Below are 22,750 nucleotides of genomic sequence, written 5' to 3' on the forward strand. Positions count from 1 at the left end.
GGCCAAACTTTTGAAAGCCTACCGAGGGGCAGTAAAATCCAGCGTCTTTCCAACATGGCGTCAGACTAAAACTAACCAAACTCTTCCGGGTCTCTGCTCTAGCTAGGTTTGTGTGACGGCGTGCCAAACTAGCTGGTAGGATGTACGATGTAGGGATGATGTATTTTTGTAGACCAACCCGAAAGTTAGCATCACCCTGGTCCCCTCTACAAAAAGTCAATGGGATTTTTCTACGTCTTTTGGTTTATTAGAGAAAATAAACAACAGTTTCTGATCCTAACAGGTTTAGTTCAGCAGGATCATCTTCACTAATGAACATCACTTTATGATGTTTGAAATACAATCAGCTGAAGTAAAAAGCTCATGTCAGGCTATAAAACTAACTACACCACGGTCACATGACTTCAGCGTCACCACCACTAAACGTCAACTTGTAGTTTGATTTAACTCTGACGTCTTCTACAAAAGCCTTTCCTCTTAGAAAGTTAGTAACGCTTTGTAAAAGGGTGATTACGTTTAATGTCTCCAACATCCTCTGTAATCTCAATTAGCCACTTGTTAGCAACCATAAAACAAACTTGTAAAAGTAAAAAAAAAAAAAATCATTATTGGGGTATATGTGTTGAGCTTGTGCTCTAACCAAAATCCATTCAACAAACCCAGACACTTTAGAACCAGGGAACCTGAGGTGCTAAAATGCTAACTTGTTCTGGGTTTTAGGATTCATTCCTGCAGCACTCTGCCATGTGAATGTGTTACATAATGACATGGACAGGTTAGGATGAAAAACCTGGAATACAACAAGGCGTTTCAGGTACTTCAGGAGCAGGGTTTTCTGTGGGAGAAAAGAGCATTCTTTGCCATGGCTGTGTAACTCAGCAGACCTTTTTACACAAAAAGCTATTTAACACATAAAAGGAAAAGGGGGAAACTCAAAAAGCATAACATCAGCAACATAACACTCCATAACCCAAAGTTATTCAGTTAATCAATAATCACATTCAGGAAGATGGAGCCAAAATGCTTTATATGATTTATTGATTATCAAAACTGTTGTAGATCAATTTTCTGTCCCTCAACTAATCAATTAATCACATAACTGTAGCGGTTCCACATATACATGTGAAACAGATATATTGTATTACACAGATAACACTTGTTATGTTCTGTTGTTTAGTCAATGTTCTCAAACCAAAGCACTGCAGGAGCTTTTCTGAAGCCGACCCTGAGACTGACGTCCACTTTGTCTCTCGAAAAATTGTGTAAAAGCCAGATGATGCTCTCTGGATCTCCGTGGCCACGACAGCATCATCACGTTCATTTCGTCATCTATGTCTGCGAGGGACAACATGCACAGAGAAACAAGCGTGAACACGTCCATTTTAGATCATATCAGGCTCGAAGAGCTCCAGTATTGTTTCTGTTGAAAGACTGCATAATTTAAAGGACCAGTCTGGAAATATTCTACGTCAAGAAAAGACCAAAACCAACATTGTTCTTGCGTCCCTCTGTACTCTCCGACTCCATCACCCTTTGTGTGGCTCTCAGCCCCGAGCCGCAGCAGGAATAGTGCATCTGTGGGCCACTATTTCCCGCTGCAGATTAACCCACATTGAGGGTTAGTGTGAGTATTTCTGCAGCTGGAAGGTGTGTGTGTGTGTGTGTGTGTGTGGGGCACTGTGAGTCAAAATGAACTACAGTGTGGCTGTATAGTGTGGCTCACCGATGTGTTTTAGTTTTTGAAGCTCTATGGCTCAGAGGGAAGATACATCACACACACACACACACACACTTTTTGGTTTTAACTATTTCATGGGAATTACTGACATAACAAAAATACAGATCATAAATCACTGAATTTAAAACATAAAGGGAGGTTGGTGGATATAAAAGTGACAGATCCACTCACTGACACAGAGCGGCTGAGTGATGTGTCGTCCTGTGGGCTGAATCCAGTTTAAATTGGCTGCTCTCCTAGTTTTGGATTAGACCTGGGCTTAATACCTTTACACTAAAAGGCCTGTCCGTTCCCTCCGAGGGCAATCTGCTGCAGGAACACACCAGGCTTTAATCCACAGCAACAACAACAACAACAACGACAGTTTATCTGGCTGAAGCTCGCCGAGGCAGATCACTCCACGCGAGGCCGTGCTGCATGTCAACGCGGCACAGTCCACTGGACGCCTCATATCTGATGAAATCAATGTATGAAAATAAATGGGAGCTAAAATTGAGAGGAGAGGAAAAAACGAAAGTTGAAATTATTTCCCAATGAGGACGTTTTCTGGCAGCCATCTTTGTTTGGCTCAAATACGGAGCAGGCTGTGAATGATTTCAATGTCTGTAACCAGGACTGGTGCCAATAAGAGAGTTGATTGACAACTGGCGGATTGAATCAACGACTTTTTTGATAACTGATTAGCAAAATGTCAGACATTCTGTAGTCCCAGTTTTATCTCTGGGTTTTGTTGGTCGGACAAAAGAAGACGTGTGAAGACCTTGAAGTCTGCACACTTGTAATGGAGGTGTGTTTTTATGATTTCCTGATTGACAGGGCTGCAAACTACAACTAGTTTAATAATTCATAAGATGTTTCGTCCACAAAATGTCTCGAATTTGAGACAAAATTCCTTTCAAATCAACAAAGATATTGTTTGAGTTTACAATGATATAAAACAGTCCTCACATTGGGAGAATTTCTGGCAGGTTTTGCAGAATAAACCAACCAACTAATAAATTCATTGACAAATCATTTCAACCCTAACATCAGAGTCTGAATGATTATTGAAAGAATAAGCATCAGATTATCAGATAAGGAAACTAATAGTTAGTTGCAGCTCAAAGGGACTATGAGGACGTTACCTTGAGCATTCGACTTCAGATAGTTTCTCTAAACGGCATCAATGACATCAACACACAGAGGTCAGATATGAACCATCAACTCCAGCGATGGAGGTTGATCTAATAACTCCAGGACCAGAAGCTGAGGCTACAGAGTGGTGCTAGCAGAGTGGTGTTAGTGCTAAACTCAACCTTCAGGTGCAGCTTCACATTCAAACTTCACGTCCACAACAACGAGTGTGTGTAATTCACCTCTCACTTTTCTTTTTCAACAAAATACATTTCTGCAGATTCCACCTCACCTGTTTCCACCGGTATTTTCTCTGTGAACTCATCTTCTGTCTTCACTGAGAAAACCATTTCCTGGATCAATCAAATGGAGCATCAGTTTGATACATTGATGCATTATTTTTGCTTTGATTTGATTGTCTCACAGTCAGCAGGGACAAACTCTACAGAAGTCCAGGAACACGGATGTAATCAGTGTAATCAGGTGATCAAAGAATCATGTTTAGATACATGTAATAAACATCTGGGGGAGGGAGTTAGTCAACTGGATGCATCATATCTGCCCCAGCGAAGGAAGTGTGGACTGACTGACTGACTGACTGACTGACTGACTGACTGACTGACTGAATGACTGTGTGGTAGCTTACAGTCCTGTCAGAAATCAGTTCACAAGAATCAACAAGAAGCAAACAGCTGCTGTGGTTGTGTGTGTAGGTGTGTGTGTTTGTGTGTATGTGAGATTCAGTCCTCCACATGAAGCTGCAGCAGGTGGAGGATTGGTCAGTTTGTCCGTCTGAGAGCCGGGTTTCTCCCTCTGTGATATCTTGCAGACACTTTGGCCTCGAGCCAGGGAACAATTGATTAGATTTTTATAGTGATCTGGATCTGGGATTTTGTTGTGCAGCTATAAAAGTAAAGGCGGCTTTGGTTTCAATTTATTCAGCAATGTTTTCAGCGGTGACGGACGCATTTTATCCTAAACAGAAGAATATGAAATATTCAATATATAAACAGAAATATGACTGAAGTGTGTGGATGTGACAGTGAGCTGGATCTTTGCTGGTTTGTCTCCTCAGTGTTAAATGTGATATCTCTACTGATCTGAAGTCAGATTTCAGTCTTCAGCCACTGGAGCTAAATTGAAATGACCAAATGTGTCCTGAGCCAGAGTCTTACTCCTCCAGTAGAACCAGAATGGAGCAATCAGATCTGAATGAAATCAAAGCACAGCAACTGATTTTCTCCCCACAAAAGTTTGTGAAACTTTGTGACTAATAGTAAAACAATGGCCTGCATTAGAACATGATCCTGGTGCAACTAAGAGCAGATGATTATATATTGTATATTCCCATTTATAGATGCAGAAAGGTTGATCAAAAAAAAAGAGCAATATGAAGAAATCCATTGGCCTGATAAATGAATGAAATACTACAGAAGTGTCATGCATTCAGTTGAGAACAAAAATCAGAAAGAACTGGATTTTTTTTTAAAAAGCTGTGTTTTTCTGAATTAAAAAGATAATTATCTCTTTAATTCAGAAAAACAGAGCCGAAGGTTTTTTTCTGAAGTGAATGCAAAATTCTTCTGTAAAATACAAAAGTCTGCTGAGTCCAAAATGTAAGACCTGTCCATGTCTGTACTTCTTTGAAACTTTATGTTGGATTTACAAAAACAAAGGCACAACCAGACATTTTTATCCTGAAGCCGACAGTAGAATAGAAGCTGCTGACATCCAGCCGCCGTAGATCAGAGGAACTGGTGATGCGGGTTGTAAAATCCACATGTCAGATAACAATATGTCCACAAAGCCGATTTCAACCCCAGCTCATTGTGTAGTTTGTTCAGTTTACAGGTTTGCTGATGTGGTGTCCCTGTGGTCAATGAATCAGTGAGACTAGGTTGTACAAGGTGCCATCCGACCGTGACTGAAGGGTCTCTACCTGTTCTGAATGTCCACACTCAGAGGCGACGGGTAAAGCCTGCGGTCGTGGCGTCCACCTGGCGGCGGCTGATCTCTCTGCAAGGAATCTGTCATTTGAGCGTCTTTTTAGCTTCATCACAACGAGTTGTACAAATGCGGCGCACACTTTTTGGACGGTCGCTCCTCAAAGACGTTCATGGTTGTGGAGTGAAAAATGAAGAGTTTGAGATTGATTTCACACCTTCATGGGTTTCCTGTTGCAGAAAGTGCCGCGAACTCAGTGAGATGCCGGTTGATGTCCTAAAGCGACGTTCAGATGCTGTTAAAGCATCAAATGAAGCGCATGTCGGCTCTTTGAGGAGCATCTGAAACCCCCCCCCACGTCTCTCCGACAATGAAATCAAAGTTTCTGCCTCCCACAAATGTTTCAATTGTACTAAAACCTGAGCATGCGTATTCCAGATAGCAAAAGTGATGTGTGGAACGGGTCTCTTTCATACATGAAAATGACAGACAAGCTAAATGTATTCTACATGTCCGATATCAAAATCCTATCAAACATATAAATAGAATGGAGATAGAAGCTTGTAATCCTGAGAACTCACCTTCGGTTCTATCCCACAAAATATGAAACGAAGCTAAGATATTCAAACAGTTTACTCATAATTTGTTTTAATACATGACATTAGCGATGTAACAGATTGTCTAAAAGTAGAAAGTTCAATTGAACGTGTTCGATGACATTTTTATGGCTTTTATTTCTTGTTTTATGATGAATCATCTTTTTGTTCACAAAACGCATTGCAGGTTAAGCGTAAAGGTCAGTGGTAAATATTTGTCCAGTGCAGAGGCCAGTTAGATATAGCACCCATCAGTTTAAGCTTCCTGTAGGTTAGACAGAAGTGAATGTAGCAGGTCAGTGCAGAGGCAGGATTAGGTTTTTCTTCCATACCAGAAATGTTGACTGGTGATCTTTCTTCTTTTTGGGAGAAAAAAGGGGGATGAATGAAAAAAATAAGGCTTTATTGTGCAATTAAGACCCCATCAATTAAAATGTAGACTAATTACCTTTAAAGCATTAGGTGGCTAGCATGCTAGTGTGCTAACAGTGAAAATAAACTGCAAAACAACTGAAAAAAGACTGCACTTGCACTGCTGCCCTCCTCATTCTTATAAACCTCATGTTACAGAACATTTTCTCATCTCCACGCAGTTTTCTCCTTTTTGTGACACAGTGAGGTCATACGACAGAGAAGTACAACCTGATTGGTCGCCTTATATGCGTTCTAAGTGCTGATTTGCCCAGATGTACAACCTTATAAAACCCAGTAAGAGTTCAATTTGTGAGATAGAACTTTTTTTTTTTTACCTCAATAAGAAATCCAGAAATGCATTAAACACCTCACATGATGTTTATAGGTTTTCACAGAAATTTGACAAAATGGTCAGATGGAACCTTTTCATTCTAAGGGGATGATTTATGCTGATATGTGTAAGACCTGATGACAAACATTACTAACTGAGATTTTAATTGAATTTAAAAGCATTTTGTGTTTAAAAATGATTTTTTCACATCGATTTTCTGCCAAGCAAATTCAGCTTCCCCCGATGTGTCTCAATTAGACTCGGATTCGGTCAGATTTAGTGCGTCATGCTAATTGAAGCGCTGTTGGTCCTGGGAAGCAGACGCAGATCGTGTCTCTGGTGTCGTCGTTCCTCTGGTCACAGGATCACCGTCTGGCGGCTGTGAAACACCTGATTAGAAGCCGCTCCGTCTATACGCCGTACAAATGAATGGGACTCGCTCTCGTCTCAGTCCAGACACGGTCTGCGGTCCGCGTAGACAGAGCCTCCGTCCACGAGGTCACAGGTTCAATTCCCACAGCAGCAGCAGCAGCAGCAGCAACTGTGTCCCGCATGTCCTGTCCCGGAGCGAGACGGCGGTTTTCTTTATCGCTGCAAATCCATCGGCTTCGTGACTGAAATGTTAAAGTGTGAACGCTCTGACTTGGACCGGAACAGTTCTCCTCCAGGCCTGCCTTCATTTAACATGACTGATGTTCTTTAATACAAAATGCTGCAGACACTCGGTGTTCAGGGCTCAATATTTCAAAAGCATGACGCTATATATCACCTGAAATGCCACCTTCAGTGGTATTTCCATACATTAAGGCTTTCTCTGTGTCACTGCGGCCGCAGCATGTAAACTCTTCTGTAAAAGCAAAGTTCAGAAGGCTCAGATCACCCAGTGCCCTCTTCAAATATATATATATGATTTATAAGTCAACTTCAAATATATATTTGTGCTCAACATTTAAATGAAATTGAATTAAAGCTTATCAGTGTAAGAACCTGAAAAACTCGATTGATAATACTCTCTGCTCCTTTGTATTTTTTTTTGTTTTAAAATTTGCAAATATGATTTTAGGGAAGCAGGAAGTGTGTCAGCACCTGTCAGCGTCGAGGTGCTGAGTGTCACCGTCACGCTGACAAACTGGGAGACTGACAGTTCGGAGCAGCAGTTTGTTTTGATACGGATCATTTTCGTGCAATATCATGTGATATATGTGACATTCCTTGGCAAAGTTCTCTGGGGGGGGGGCAGTAAAGCAAATGGAGGTCACAAGTTAGTTCTTCAAATGTAGACAGTCTTAACTTGAGGAAATACATCAGGTAATTGAAGGATTTGATTTATCAACCTGAGGGAATGACATATGAAGAGCATCAATTAGTAATCTGAGGAATAATTTGAGTCCAAATAAACAGTTGACCATTAAATAAGTAAGAGAGAAAAGTAATGCCCTCCTGATTTCTGTCATAGCAGCATGAAACTTTAACAGTTCTGACCGATAAGATCTTAATGCAGAAAAAAAACCAAACACATTGTGCTCTCTAACCCTTCACACTGCCCATACTGTGTCACCCACACCTCCACAAGACGCTGCCTCTCCCAGATTCCTTATTCAGCCTTGGAAACACTGGCACATCTGCACCACAAAGGGTTAAAGTGAGGGAGCATCAGTTGTGCGTTTGTGTGTGAATGCAGCGGCTGAGGATTTTGAGTCCACGTTGATAGCAGGAAGGTGTGAAGAGGAAGGCTATTATCGCAGTGTGAAGTGGGAAACAGTGATTGGCCACTCTGCCACTTCCCCATTGACCCCCATTATAGCTGCATTAACAGGCATCCGGGGGGATTAGATTGTCATCACAGAGCGAAAACACATGCAGCTAGAAATGCACCCAGGAGGCGCCGGAGCCTCTCACATAATGACAAAGTTTTCTGCAGCGGAAGCTGTTTGCCTCCAAAACTTTCAAACTTTCTGAAGAAAAACAGAGTAAATCTGTGAAGACGGTGATTGACGAGACATTATCATCTGTCTAATGCAGTGAAATATGCAAGACGTTTCCTCTGATCCTGCGGTTCAGAAGTGGAGCTCTGGCTCGTAGCTCATTGAGCCACAGATTCAGTTTCTCTCTTTACACATGTAAACCTGCACCAACCAAAGGAAAGCAGCACCAGTGGCTTTCAGTACAGTTGCAAAATGGAAGCTGATGTTGTTCTTATTTGTAGCTGCTGTTTTCTTTGTGTTTTCCAGGTTTACAGCCTGTGCCACCTGCATGCTAAAATAAAATATTGTTCCCAGAAATGATGCTTATATACCACTAAATGGTTGTGCCTGTTTGGAAGGAACACAGATGCTTTCTCACTGTGTGAGGTGTTACATTTTGGAAGGGCACAGGAGATGATAGGAACATGGACAGGGTGGGAGGTGGGTTTATAAAGCTCAGGGATTAGACACATGAGACCAGCATCACACATGTTGCCTTTACTTCACCTTAACAAAAAACTAAGTTCTACATTTGAACACTGCAGCTGCCTTCGCTGTTCCTCGGTGCAGAGTCAATAATCCGCTTCCCGCATTCCCAGTGTACCTGAACGGTCATGTGATATGTGTTTTGAGGTGTGATTGTATGGACGGAGAGATTATCTCTGGTACGGTCGTCCGGACTGAGATCGTTTTTGTGGATTCATGCTTTGCTGCTGCTGCGCAGATGAATGTGGCTATCAACAACCAAACGCTGGATTTTTAAAGATTTTAAAAATGTATTTCTGTTTTTTTGTCTAAGCAGCACATAAACAAGCAGCCGTCCAAGTATGAGTTAGAAAGGTATTTGATTTTTAGGGTGATACCTGGTTGATGTACACTTTGTAAAAACCACAAGCCTCACTGCTCCATCTGTGTAAGGATCCCAACATCACTGCAGCAGCACAGTTTTTTTTTTATTTTATAACCAGAGTGGAGACAAAAGAGGAATAGAAGAATTTTTGAAGGGGAGAGAAAATCTAGTTTGTGCCAGCGTAAATGTGACTGAGGCCACAGTGATTCAGAGCGATCTCTAAAGACTTACTGTTTCAGAAGAGCAGCTTCTTCAACAGGTTAAATCTGGGGAGGAGCTTCTGGCATCTGTTCACCTGTTTTACATTAGTGACACGGTGTGACCTCGTTTGTTCTGCTCCTTCTCAAAATGTGACTTGAGTGCGAGCTGAAGGGAACGACTGCTCTCTGTGCTAATGATGGAAAAGAGATGAGTTCAGGACTGAAGACAGACAGACAGGACAGACAGAGAGATACAATAAGACGAAGAGACAGACAGAGAAAGATAATGAAAGAGAGAAAGAGAGATGAGCAATAGAGAGCGAAAACAAAAAAAAATAAGTCAGAATGAATGCGACACAGGTGGGAGGAAGGTGAATGAAAGAATTAAAATGAAAGGGAGAGAGAGAGAGAGAGAGAGGGGCATGAACAACACAATGAAAGAGAAACAACAAAGACGGACAGACCAGAAAAGAAAGGAAGACAGAGGAATAAAGAACAGTAAAAGAGGCAGACAGACAGAGGTAAAGGAGGCAGACAGAGAGAAACAGAAGAGAGGAAGAAGAAGACAGATAAAAAGAAAGAAGAAAAGAGATGAAAAGGAAGGAGACGGACGAGAGGAAAAACCAGACAGTGGCACAGACAGACAGAGCTGGAGAGCGAAAGGCAGAGACAGAGAGACGATTCGCAATCAGCTCATGTCTGCACCACTCCTCCTCTTCCGTCCATCCTCAACACCTTCTTCTTCTTCTTCTTCTTCTTCCTCCCACCCCTCCCACCATTTTGTCGTTCTCCTCCGTCTGATGCTGTTCCAACACCTCAGGGCTTCAGCCTCACATCCACCATCCAACACACTAATGCTCCTCTGCTGCAGCAGCAGCAGCGTAATCAGCCGCCAAGAAAAAAAAAAAATCAAGCCAAAATAAAGAGAAAGTGAAACAAAGGCGGCCACAGTGGAGCTCCGTCTCGTGTGGCAACATGAGAATCTGCTCCACACCCACATTTATTAATATTATAACATCTGCTTAAAGCCACTGTGTTGAGGACTTTTATTCTTCGGTGAATCACTGTTAGATTAATCCTTAAATCCTGGATTAATGACTGTAAACCACAGAATCAATGGCTGGGATGATCAGTTACAGCTGTATTATCTGAGCTACGTTTTCTCAGACTACATTTCCCATCAGCCCCATTGTTTCTTGTGACACCTGTCCACTCCCTGAAACCTTTGGCTGAATCCAAGCGTTCGGTTTTCTCCACTCTATAGATCTATACTGGAACAGAACCAGTCAGCGCCAACAGAAAGTCCACCTGAAACCGAGTAGCTGTGAAACGCAGCTGCTTCCTCTGGCAGCTCTCTGTAGTACCTGAGGATGCCCATAGCCTCTTCTGTGCTGCTGCCCTTCTTCCAGTTATTAGCGGGACTAGTGCTAACAGTTGTTTCTTAGCACTGGAATGATACATCTGTGTATCTTTGTTGCTGTTTCAGAAAGTCAGCCAAGCACAGCGCAAATCGCGTCCTGTCTAAAAGCCCCAGTATTTGATCCCGTCATAAGGTGAACATTGGACAGGTGCAAGGGGAGGGGCTTTCAGATGATGCTAGATCACCTGCACCTGGAGCGTATTGGTGCTGCGATTGCTTTGGGCTGTCCACATCCACAATTCCTCAGGTCGAGAGGGGGCCTTGCATGGTTAAGAAGTCCCATCTTTGCACATTTCATTACTCGATGTAATGACAGCAAACTCTTCAGCTGAATCAAAACCGAGTCAGGCTTTGAAAAGATGACAGCTGAGGAGTAAGGAGACTGATGACTGCATTTTTATGACTGACAGTTTCAGATCATTTCAAACAAATAACAGCAAAGACAATTTGAGAGTAGAGAATGTTGTAATCAAATAAACCAGAGCAGAACATTAGAGAGCAGACTCTACTGTTCTATGTGAAGTATGTTGATGAACATCAGTGGCTGAATTATTAATAAGCAGAATATTAGATCCAGAGCTTTGTAATCTCTGTTCAAATTCAGCTGCTAGAGTGAGTTTCCAAGCGGAGCAAGCCTGTCGCTGCAGCAATGAACGCTGTTGATCATCTGTTGTGACTGCTAACACAAACTCATTATATGAATCTGTGGACCCAAAGAGTCCAACATATGTTAAATAAGCCACTGATGAAATGTAGTGGACCCTGGAAGAGAAATCATTCTATTACAGCAGGAAAACAAAGTGCGAACAACTGCAGGAGGCCAAACACACGTGTTCGCTTCGTCGAGACTAACTCATGTCCATTTTCAGCAGCTACTGAATAACACTTTGATTCTAACAGTGCCTGATATATATAATAAAATAAAAGCATGTAGCTGTTTGTGTGTGTGTTTCTATCTTTAGGCTACTAGAAGGCAGAGTAAATGAGCTGAGTGCGTCAGAGCTAACAGGCTACCATTGATTTAAAGCTCAGAGTAGTAAACAAGAGTCAGTGCAACACTCAGGCGGGAGAAAGCTCCATGTGGTCAGCAGCCTGGCAGCAACATCACCACTCACTAAACCTGTCAGTGACAGCGTTAACCGGCTCTTTAGGTCAACGGTCACTCATGCTGCAGGAGAGTCGAAGAGCTCGCCAGGTCGTTTTCACCTGCAGGACTGATATTTGCAAGTCAGACTGATCACATGTCACAGTTTGTTTGCCATAAAGTTCATAAAACATTTTCCTATTCAACAACAGCAGTGGCAAAAAATGAGGTGCGTGCTCATTGCAGTGAATCTGACACAGAGTGATGTTTTATTGCTTTGCAGCAAATGGACAATCCTGCGTTTATTTTGTTTGTTTTACCACAGTGGAATGCCATCTAAATCAATATTAAATACATAAATGAATAAATACAGCTATGAAATGAATCCTGAAATAATTAAATTAGGTAATAAATGTAGATAGATATATATATATACATTTAAATATAAATTGTATAAGTGAGTCAATAAATAAATACCTATATAAATGAGTAAATGAATGAACAAATTAGCAGTTTACATTTTTCCACACACATCTTTCCAGGCTGTTGTCTGCCTTAACATGGCTGTGCTGTTAACACAGTCACTGAGTACACTAACCAGCCAGCCAGTCTGTCAGTGGAACAATCAGTAAATCAGTCAGTCACCTAACTTCGAGAGATAATAGGAGTAAGTCATCCAATCAGTCAGTAAGTCAGTCAGCCATCCCGTCTCCCAGGCAGCGAAGCAGCCAGTATAGCCAGCGAGCCAATATGGCAGCCAGTCAACCAGCAAGTCATCCAGTCGGTCAGTCAGTTGTGGCAACAACACAGTGAGATTATCTGGAGCATGTGATGTATGTGTTTACACCTCGCTCTCTCTCTCTGTCTATCTGAATGTGCTTTCCTCCCTCGCTCGCCCCTGTGTGCGGCTGTCTCTCCACCTGAGTGCCTCTCTGTCTGCATCTCTCTGCCTCCTTCAGTCTGACTCACTCTCTCACCTTCTCCTCTGAGAGAGTGTGACTGTGTTCACTAAACGTCTGGACGCTCCACAGTTTCTCACTGTTGAAAGTCGGCTACTCCACATGGGTGTATGACTCATAGTGTGTGATTCATTGATCTGCTGATTCATTCATTAAATTGTCTACAGGTGTTACAACCAAGGAGTGTTTAAAGGACAACAAAGTCCATGTGCAGACCCACACCAACAAGCTGTTCCTACTAACATGTTCTGCCTGTGTATCAAAGTCTGATATATCTAATTCCTCATGAGCCATTAAGCTCCACTGTTTCCACAAACTATTCAAAACTCATCAATGAGCCTCACTGTTGCACTGGTTGGCATGTTCCCTCAGCACCATGGACAAACACACTGTAGTTTATTTTGACTCAATCCCACACACACCATCCTGCTGCCAAAATACTCACAAAAGCACCAAATGTGAATCTGCTGCAGAAAATAGTCCCCAACAAATGCATTATTTGCTCCTGTTTGGGTAACCTGAACCACAAGAGCGACAAGAGCATTTAGTGGATGAGTGTAGAAAATGTATAAACTCACAAACACGCTTCATGGTTCAAACCCATCAGTGCTGTCATCGGTCCTTCATGTTTCAACAGCTAAAGAACCCGTTCTCAGCGAGGAAAACTGGTCTTTGTCTTTGGTAGTCTACAACCAAGAACCATGACGTCAGGGGCTCAAACTTTGTGACCACTATGTTTGAAAAACCAGAGCTAATGTAGCATCGAGTCTCCCCAACCCAAAGAAGAAAACCAGAGCTTTTCAGTATGGACATAAAATCAAAGCCAAAACACTTGAGACAATGTAGTCTGTCGTTGTTGTTGTTGTGCTTGGAGCTAGTGTTGCTGGGAAAGCAGAGATGTATACAGATGATTAGAAGCTTCGCAAGTAAAACCAACTTCAAAACTGGCACAAGCAGCAGCCCAGAACTAGCGCGAGCTTAGTGGTGGAGAGGGGTAAAAGAGTAGGATACTATTCAGCCTTTCAAAACAATTGTGTAACGTCCTCTGTAGGTCTAGATGATCTTTGTCAATTCTGAAAAAAATAACCCTTGTGATGTCACAGTGATATCATCAGGGTGGGCTTGGAGGCTACACATTTTTAACAGAAAGCTTCCAAATTTATGCCTTATGGGAAATGTAGGATTCACTGTTTTCAGGACTTGACCCTCATTAGGGACAACACTAAGATGCTTCAGTACTATTAATGCTGAGGCCAGATCTATATACACCAGTGTCTGTGACTGACTGCCTGAGTGATATAGTTGAGTGATCAAGTTACACCTTTGGTTGGCTGGCCAGGTGTTGGAGTTTCCTCATTGGCCGTAAATGTGATCAGTTTTATTGTGAATTCAGCTGTACTAAAATACAGAGAGGAGATGTCAGTTGCTTACAGTTTAACTACATCCTCAAGTTTGCACCTTGATGACCATGTTGCTTAAATAACATGTTTGAGCTGGATGAGACTGTCAAACAAAAAATGATTTTAAATACGTGGACAACTATCAGCTCAGGGCTGTTGAAATGAATGCTGCAGCTGATGAAAGTGAAGCAGCCAACTCCTGACAGTATAAACAGCTTTAAGGATCCAAGGCCGTCTCACTGCTGCCGTCTGCTGCAAGGTTTGCATCCCCAAAACCTCCAGCTTCTGCCATTTCAATTAAAAAGAAAAAGGAGGAGTGTGTGTCCCACATCAGATCACAAATGAATTTTGGAAGTGTGACTGATTAGGAAACATCATAATTGCATTGCATTTCCCACTGAGATTCTCTATTATGTTACTCTTCATTCCCCATTCACTGCACAGTCTAGACCAGACTAATTGAGTGTCTATGGTGTTGATTCAAACTATCAACCATCTGTGCCTCTTCCTCTCTCTCTCTCTCCCTCTGCCCATTTTCTAATCCCTCTTTCCTCACCCCTACCACCCCACCCCCACCCCCTGTCTTCCTCTACAGGAGTTTTGAGGACTAGTAGGATGCTGAGTATCTTTTCTCCTTGCCACTGTTCTCCACCCTGCTCTCCATGACCTGAGAGCGCCACCACAGCGGGAGGAACGAAACACCAGAGAGAGAGAGGAAGAGGAGGGCAGAAGGTCCAGGAAGGAAGGAACACACTTTTTTGTTGTTATTGTTTGTTTTCCTTTCTGAAATGGCGGCGACGGAGGCCAACGCTGCACCAGTAGTCCAGGAAGACGGGAAAACCCCTGAGAGCAAGCCGACAGAGGCGGAGCAACCAGCTAAAAATGCCAACGCAAATTCAGAGACTGTCAACAGTGAGGTTGTCGATAAAGATGGCACTGCTGTCAACAGTGAGGTGGTCGATAACAAAGAGACTGTGAATAATGACACTGCGCCGCCAGCGGCGGCGGCTGCAGACGCTGAAGAGGGAGGAGAAGCAGCAAGTGGGGAGGTAGCACCTCCTCAGAGCTCAGAAAATGCCTCTTCTACTGAACCCAAGACCTCATTCCTGGACTCGTTCCTCAACAAGAGCGGCCTGGGGAAGGTGATGGGAGGACGGAAGAAGAAAGAGCAGAGCACAGGTGCAGGAGGAGAGGAGAACGCAACTGAGGGTGGGGAGAAAGAGGGAGAGAAAGGAGAGGAGGCCGCAGCAACTGAGGGAGGAGCAGAGGGAGGTGCAGAAGGAGAGGCTGCGATAGAGAAAGCTCCAGAAAATGGAGAGAAGGAAGAGGAGAAGAAAGCAGAGAAGGGCAAACCGGCGGAGGCTAAATCCACGGTTAGAGATCTGATCAGGAAACCCGTGGCGAGGATCTTCTCCCATCGCAGCACCGAGAAGAAGGACGGCACTGCTGCCGAGCCCCAGAAACAAATCAAAGTTCGGTCCAGGTCTCTGGACCGGCTGGAAGATCCCGAAGCACTTAACACCACTGCAGACTCCACCATAGAGGAGGTAGGAGCAGCAGGAGAAGCGGAGGGAGGTGCAGAGGGAGAGCAGAAAGCTTCATCCTCCTCGGCAACCACCAAGCACATGAAGCGCTGGCACTCCTTCAAGAAGCTCATGGCTCAGAAGGCGCACAAGAAGAGCGGGGGAGGAGGAGAGGACGGGAAGGAGGACGGAGTGGACGGAGAAGGAGGCGGTGGAGACTCCTCCACGCTGGACTCCAAGGAGTCGGGGCAGAAGAGGTGGAAGCTGAAACGCTCCTGGACCTTCCAGGGCCTGAAGAGGGACCCGTCCATGGTCGGTATCAGCGGCAAGGCCAAGAGCTCCGACAAAGATTCTGCTGACAACGCCAAGCCAGAGGAGGCGGCAGCAGGAGGAGAGGAGGGGGGAGAGGAGGCCAAGGCAGAGGGAGGCGAGGAGAAGGAGAAGGCAGAGGGAGATGAGGAGAAGGAGAAGGCGGAGGGAGGTGAGGAGGAGAAGGCGGCGACAGCAGGAGGTGGGACGGTGACGCAACATGCCAACGAGATCTGGACCTCTTTCAAGAAGCGTGTTATCCCCAAGTCCAAACGGGCCAACACAGAGTGCGCCCCCAGCGGGGAGGAGGACGCCGCTGCAGCTGCCACCTCAGGTGAGAGGACTCAAATAGTCGAACGAATAAATGTCTAAGTCATAATGATGAGATTCAAATCCAGGTCCTTGTCATCCCATCCTCTACAGCTGAGCTGTGATACCCAGCCAGTTTGGCTTGTGACCCTGAATCAGTGTTTGGTTGGTGCATTTTGTCATCTCGACGTTTTTAACATTTCCACCAAATCCTCTTTACATTTCTCAGATGGCTTCCTTTAAATAACTGTTAGAGGTCCGTATGTTGCAAAAGTGAGAGGTGCAAAAAATGACAAATTTGTGTGGCAGAGTTATGCTTTTCCTTCTTTTAGCCCACATCACCCTGATTTATCCTTTGGCCCTTTAGATGGATGGATGGATGGATGGATAGATAGACAATTTTATCTCATGGTAGCAGTGTTTGTTTTAAGAAGCAGTTAGGCAGTTTGAAATCATCAGACATCCATTTATGTAACAAAGAAAGCTTGTTGTTCAGTATCATAGTGGTTCCACATGGACACCATTATAACATTCAGGCTTAGAGGCTGATAGCGTGTTTGCTCCCTGTCCAGGGAGCGCAGACAGAAGTCAGTGGCTTGCTAACTCTGGAGGAGGTAATGTAATTGAACATTCTCCCAAATGAAATATTCAACGTCTGATGTGAAATTCAAATCACACTGTAGCTTCAGTCAACAGTAAAGACTAAATTTAGGTTTCTGCTCCTGGCTGCATGAAGAAAATGGTACAGAAACACAGAACCCTGGGCGAAACAAGAGTGTGTCTAAGGCTCACTGTTACTGGTTTTCAATGGAGGATACCTAGATTCTCTTAAACAGAGGAGGCTACTTTAAACTCAGTTTAAATGTATCTTCTTTTAAAAGAATGTGAAGAGAAAACACAAGTGAGATACTGACTCGCTTCAAAGCAGATAAAAATACATAGGCTTAGTTGTTGCATTGCAAATAGTATGTTTTCTAATTTTAACTTAAAGTCTGAGTTAAGATTTCCATGAAATAAAAACAGTTGCACAAAACAACCTTAAGTCTCCTGCTTAAGGTTTCCTCCAATGAGCTATTTGTAAGTTTGCTATTGCTACATAGGTAATGTTAGCATTAGCAGTTGTTTACTCACCAGTCTGGAAGAAACGTTGAGTTCAGTATCAAACTTCAGTCCTTTACTCACCAATAGCTGTCTCCACAGGTGGAAAGCAACACCAATGTTAACTCTTGTCTCTATCACGTCTTTTCTTCTACTGAAGTTAGCATGCTAACCAGCTAGCCCCAACCCGTCTCATCACTCTCTGATAGCGACTCACTGTTAGCCTCCAGTCTGCCCTGAAGACATAGGTGCTCAGAGGACCTATTGTAACCTCGTCTTGTAAATGTAATAAAGGCTGAAGCTCTTGTCGAGCGACGATCACCACCACCTGCTACCAGCAAGAAGCCACATCGCATGGTTAAAATGTCGACTTAAGTATTTAAGGGTTTCTCCTTATCTTAGTCTTAGACTTCAGGAATCAATTAAAGTTAGTAAAATCATTGCACAAAAGTTGTTAGTGAACAAAGTAAGGAAAAAATTAAAGGTAAGCTACCTCCGACTGAATCTGAACATGGCTGAGTTTATGGTCATAAATTAAGAAAATGAACGCATCCCAAGAAGAGTGTGCTGAGACCGGGAGACACCCTTAATGATGAGATTTTACATTACATGTTTGACCAACAGTCCAGAGGTGGATCCCTCATCTTTCTGCAGCTTAATGATCGAATGATATAGTATAAATCACACAAACACCTTATGAATTAATTACTTTAATCTTGATGATCAATCATTCTGCAGGGGGAAGTGCAGATTTTCTAGAGGTGATCATTAAAAATCTGATTATCGAGATGGAAGCATTAACCATGAACTCTCTTCTCCCGTCCAGGTGAGGAAGGAGCAGCAGAGGAGGGCAAAGACAGCAAAGATGGCAAGTCAGCCAAGGCCAAGCGCTCACATTTTGGCCGTGCAGTTTCCCTGAAGAACTTCATCCTGCGAAAGGGCAAGTCCACCAGTGTGGACCTGGGCGAGGGCACCAAGGAAGAGGAGGAGGCTGCAGAGGGAGGAGAGGGAGGAGAAGCAGCGGAGGAAGGAGGCGCCGACAATGAAGCCCCCGCAGCGAACGAGGAGACCAACGACAAAGATGTAGCTGAGCCTGAGAAAACGGCGGCAGAGGAGAGCGGAGGCGAGGCAGTCACGGAGGCGGAGAAGACGCCGGCTGAGGCTCCAGTGACCAACGGGGAGAACGGCTGCTCCAATGGCGTGGCAGAGGAGAACGCCACACACAATCACCAGGAGGAGGAGAAGACGACAGGGAGCAGCCCCGTGAAGAAGAGCAAGGAGACAGGGGGAGTAAAAGAGGAGGCCAATGCCAAGATCATCAACGCCACGGCAGCTGTGAACAGCGGTGAGTTAGAGCGCGCCGACCGGGACTTTGACGAGCCACAAAACAGCAGCAGCAGCAAAGACGGAGATACTAACAACAGACAACAGCATCAAGCACCAGCACTAACAAACCATAGCAGTAAACAAACTAAAACCAGCTGTCGACAACCTGAGCTAGCATTAGCCATTACCAGGCAGGAGCAGGAGGAGGGGGAGGGAGGGGAGGAGGCAGAGTCTCCCCAAAATGGAGGCTGTCATGATGGCGCAGAGTCATGTGAGCAGGCAGAGAGGGAGGGGAAGGAGGAGGAGGAGGAGGAGGAAGATGTGGAGGAGGAGATGAGGAAGCGGGATCTGCGCGAGGCAGCAATGGCCATCGTTCAGAACGTGATGTCAGCAGCGACTGACCAATTAGAGAGGGAGCTGTGTGTCGACAACGGTTTAAATGGATGTTATGATGCCGACGTTAGATACTGAGAACACACACACACACACGTATATGCACAGGTTAACACGTGTCTATGGAAATACACTTAAATGTGCCAAATTTTAAAGTTACACCTATTAGCACAGGCTAGTACACGTATACGCATGCAAGTTACACAGTAAAGCCACTGTATATGCAGAACCACATATACACAGGCATGTCAACTTCCCTGGGTGATTGCATGACAGATATTGCAGTTATTCATAAATCCCTTTAAAGAAAATGTAGTGTAGCTGTTACATAAGTGTTTGTTCACCCCTAAATAACCTGTGAGTATCTGATAGAAGAGAGAGACAGAGAGACAGAGAGAGAAGCCTCTGTCTTTTATTGACTGTCATCTAATTTCATTATAATATCAAGTTCATGAACAGCCAAACAACAAAACCATTTAACAATAACAAGGACTCAGGTGGTGAGCGCAGATTCCCAGGGCAGCTACGGTTGGACGCTGACTGTTCATGAACTTGTGTGAACATATAAATGTCAGATTAGCGGCTACATGTTACAGCCTGTCACAGCCCCCAGCAGTCCTTTAAATGGAGCATCTGCAATAACACCGTTGATTTTAGCTTTTATTTGATGCGATTTTGGTCAATTGTGAACCACATGAGGGAATATGATGGTGGGGATTTTACATCTCCGGACATTTGAAGTTTTCTTTCTGTATCTAGAGGTGGTCTGCCGAGCGTACTCGCTCCTTTAAAAAGCCACCGCTTCACTTCTCGTTCGCAGCGTTTCACACGTCTCCACCGGGGAGCCGCTTGGAGCTCCTGGACGCTGGACATGAAGTGCCTGTGAACCAGAAGGTGCTCTGTTCTCTCCTCCATTATTTATCAGTCCCAGCCTCCTCCTCCTCCTCCTCCTCCATTCAAAATGCTATGTGAGGCTCAGTGTCCAGCAAGCGCTTCGCTTTGATCTCGCACACCGCAGCAGATGCTTGCAGAGAGCGCCGAGGCTCCTGCTGCTGCCACGCAATTTACCGGAAGCCTCTTTGAAGCTCAAACTCTTTTTCTAAAATTGAACTCCGTTTAACACCCAGTGTTTGGCAAACTGGGGCCTGAAACCGGGCCAAGCTCTCTGCGTTGTCAGGAAGACGCACCAGTGATTGCTTTTTAAAAATAATAACATTCAGTACGAGCACATCAGACACACCACCAGATGTCCATCACTAAATGAGATGATAGAGTTACTTTTAAGATATTGTTTTAGATCGATGAAGATGGGACACTACGCGGGGTAGCTATGGAAACATTAAAATGTGAGTGTGCACATCATTGGACAGCTCAAGGCGATCATATGATTGCAAAGTTTGGCATGTGATGGTTTGAAAGGCCATGAGATTATAATATAGCGCTAGATTCATTAAACTTGGGGTTGACCTTAAAACTACAGACTTATCTCATCATCTGTATTATTAAGCACCATGTGAGTTTCCCAGTTGTGATTAGAAAGTGGAAGTTGGCATAAACAGTACTTGAAAGCTTGTAATTATTTTAATCCTCATATGAAATGAATCAAGCTTTATCGCATACACAGTAAACCGTGGGTGTGCGGCACCTTCCTGATTTACACAACCAAATACACAAACACGCTGCAAGTATTCACAACACAATGGAAGTGTTTCCCAGGGGACACGAAAAAGTGATGAACTCGGCTGGGACGCACTTGCATGCATTAACTTCAAAAGTCACAAAGCGTTGAACAACAAGTGCATCCAAGCGGGTTCATCACTTTTCAGTGTCCCATCGAAACACTTCTGTTGTGTTGTGAGTATTTGCAGCAGGTGTGTTGTTGCAGTGCGCTGAGCTCTCAGGGCCACCGCAAGAAAAGCACAAAAAGCTTCACGTACAGCTGAAGCACCTGTGAAACGGACGTCCTCCACTGCACAAAACAGCACTGAGCAGATCACCTGCCTCACAGAGCTTCATACACAAGCTCTATAGCTGTGCGTAAAAGTTAGAGACGCTACAGGTCATGGTTACATGAGTGAAAAGTGAACGGGAATGTGGCGGGTTGGGCCTCAACACAGGTGTTCAAACTTAGCTCCATCTCTAACGTCTGCCCTCTGTTAATCCTACAGAATGTCAGAGAGTATTGCTAACAGGCCCTCACACCATTCATTTAGGTTTGAAATTATTTATTGATCCATTTTTACACATTTCATTCTCCTCTCTGAGCAGGGAAGTCTTCCACTCAACACGGAAATAGTTCACTGTGAATTGTTGCTAATGCTACGCTAGCAGATTTTCATTTTTGATTGGACGGGGCGACTCGTCTTTCTGTCTCGTCATCTTCCGTGTCAGTGCAGGATGAGCCCAGTCTGCAGTGACGCCAGCATGATCATTACCTCAGGAACATTTTACAAGATGAATGTGTTATCATGGAATGCTTCATGGAAAAGCATTAGTTTCCACAAACACACAGTGTGCTCAGCTTTCAGACCTTACAACTAGTGCAAACGCCAACCACTAAAAAAACAGAGGCACAGAGAAAGAGTTTTTATGGAACCGCTTGTGTGAACAGAACATACAGTAAGTGCTATAATACAAAATGGATTAAAACCACCAAAAGCTTCATTGCAGATCCTCCACCTGCCTGTTCTGGCCTCGCTCCTCGCTCCTCCAGCCGCTGCACTGCACGGGCAGCCGACTGCAAACTGTAACTAGCAGTAACTAGCTGTAGCTGTCATAGTTAGGTCTCTGTTTGCTGTGGAAGAGCAAAGCTGGTTTAGCAGACATCAATAGAGTTGAGTCCATCAAAGGATTAGTGGGCAAAATCAAAGTGTCACGGAGCCCCTCCAACAAGCCAGATTAACCAGCCTTCCCTCTCTCTCTCTCTCTCTCTCGGTTTTTTTCTTCTCTCTCTGGGGCAAAGTAAAGAGAAAGACAGATTCTATGCAGACAGACAAACGGACAGTTATTTGGTTTTAGAGTCGAGACTCTGTGAGGTCTGAGCACAGAGGACAAAGACAAACCAAAATAAAAGGCACAAATACAAGAGTAAGACAGGCAGAGAGACAGACAGACTGTACATCTTCCTGTTGTTTATCATGTGAGATGATCCGCCATAATGTGACGACACTGTGTGATAGTTTCCTCATGAAACTGTAGTTGTTGTTGTTGTTGTTGTTGTTGTTGTCATCGTTTGCTTTGTGTACGTCCTTAACACAGAAATGAACTAACTGAACATTAGAGACCAACATCTGTACTAAACCACTAAACACACATACAACATATAACCCCTTTTATATGACTGTTTATTATTATTATCTTTTTTCCAAGACCTATTTTTTAATACATTTTTTCAATCTCTTCTGTTATCATTTTACCAGACAAAAAGGCGGGAAACGTGTGAGGCCACACAAAGAGGATTAGAACTGCCCGGGATTCGCTGAGCAAGGAGCTCTGAGCCCCGCCCCCACCCCGCACCCTACCCCACCTCCCTCAACTCCTCCTCCTCCTCCTTCCTCCCCCTCCTCCTCTCTCCCTTCATCCCTCCTCCTTCCTCCCGAGTAAGTGGAGTAATCACGTGTTAACCGATCACCATGGTGAGAGAGAGAGAGAGAGAAGTTGAGAGAATGAGAGAGATGCAATTCATGTAGATGAGAAGTGAAAAATAATAATTACTCAGAAAGCAATAATTCAAGCCCCTCTTTTCGTCCCCCATCCATCCATCCATCCATCCATCCATC

The 22,750-nt window shown here is 44.0% G+C and overlaps 1 protein-coding gene across 1 annotated transcript in view; it reads left to right on the top strand.

Moving 5' to 3' along the window:
* LOC111647554 (uncharacterized) overlaps positions 1–22,744 on the top strand; it is a 34,908-nt gene extending 12,164 nt beyond the window's left edge. Inside the window, exons 2-4 of the mRNA XM_023397175.2 lie at positions 14,609–16,179; positions 18,079–18,597; positions 22,391–22,744. Coding sequence (XP_023252943.1) covers positions 14,802–16,179; positions 18,079–18,597; positions 22,391–22,413 — 1,920 coding nt within the window. The 5' untranslated portion in view covers positions 14,609–14,801 and the 3' untranslated portion in view covers positions 22,414–22,744. The remainder of the gene's footprint in view (positions 1–14,608; positions 16,180–18,078; positions 18,598–22,390) is intronic.
* Positions 22,745–22,750: the final 6 nt, after the last annotated feature.

Source organism: Seriola lalandi, unplaced genomic scaffold, assembly GCF_002814215.2.
Source record: "Seriola lalandi dorsalis isolate HSWRI2012SDOR001 ecotype SW California unplaced genomic scaffold, Sedor1 jcf7180002054998, whole genome shotgun sequence".
Classification (NCBI taxonomy): domain Eukaryota; kingdom Metazoa; phylum Chordata; class Actinopteri; order Carangiformes; family Carangidae; genus Seriola; species Seriola lalandi.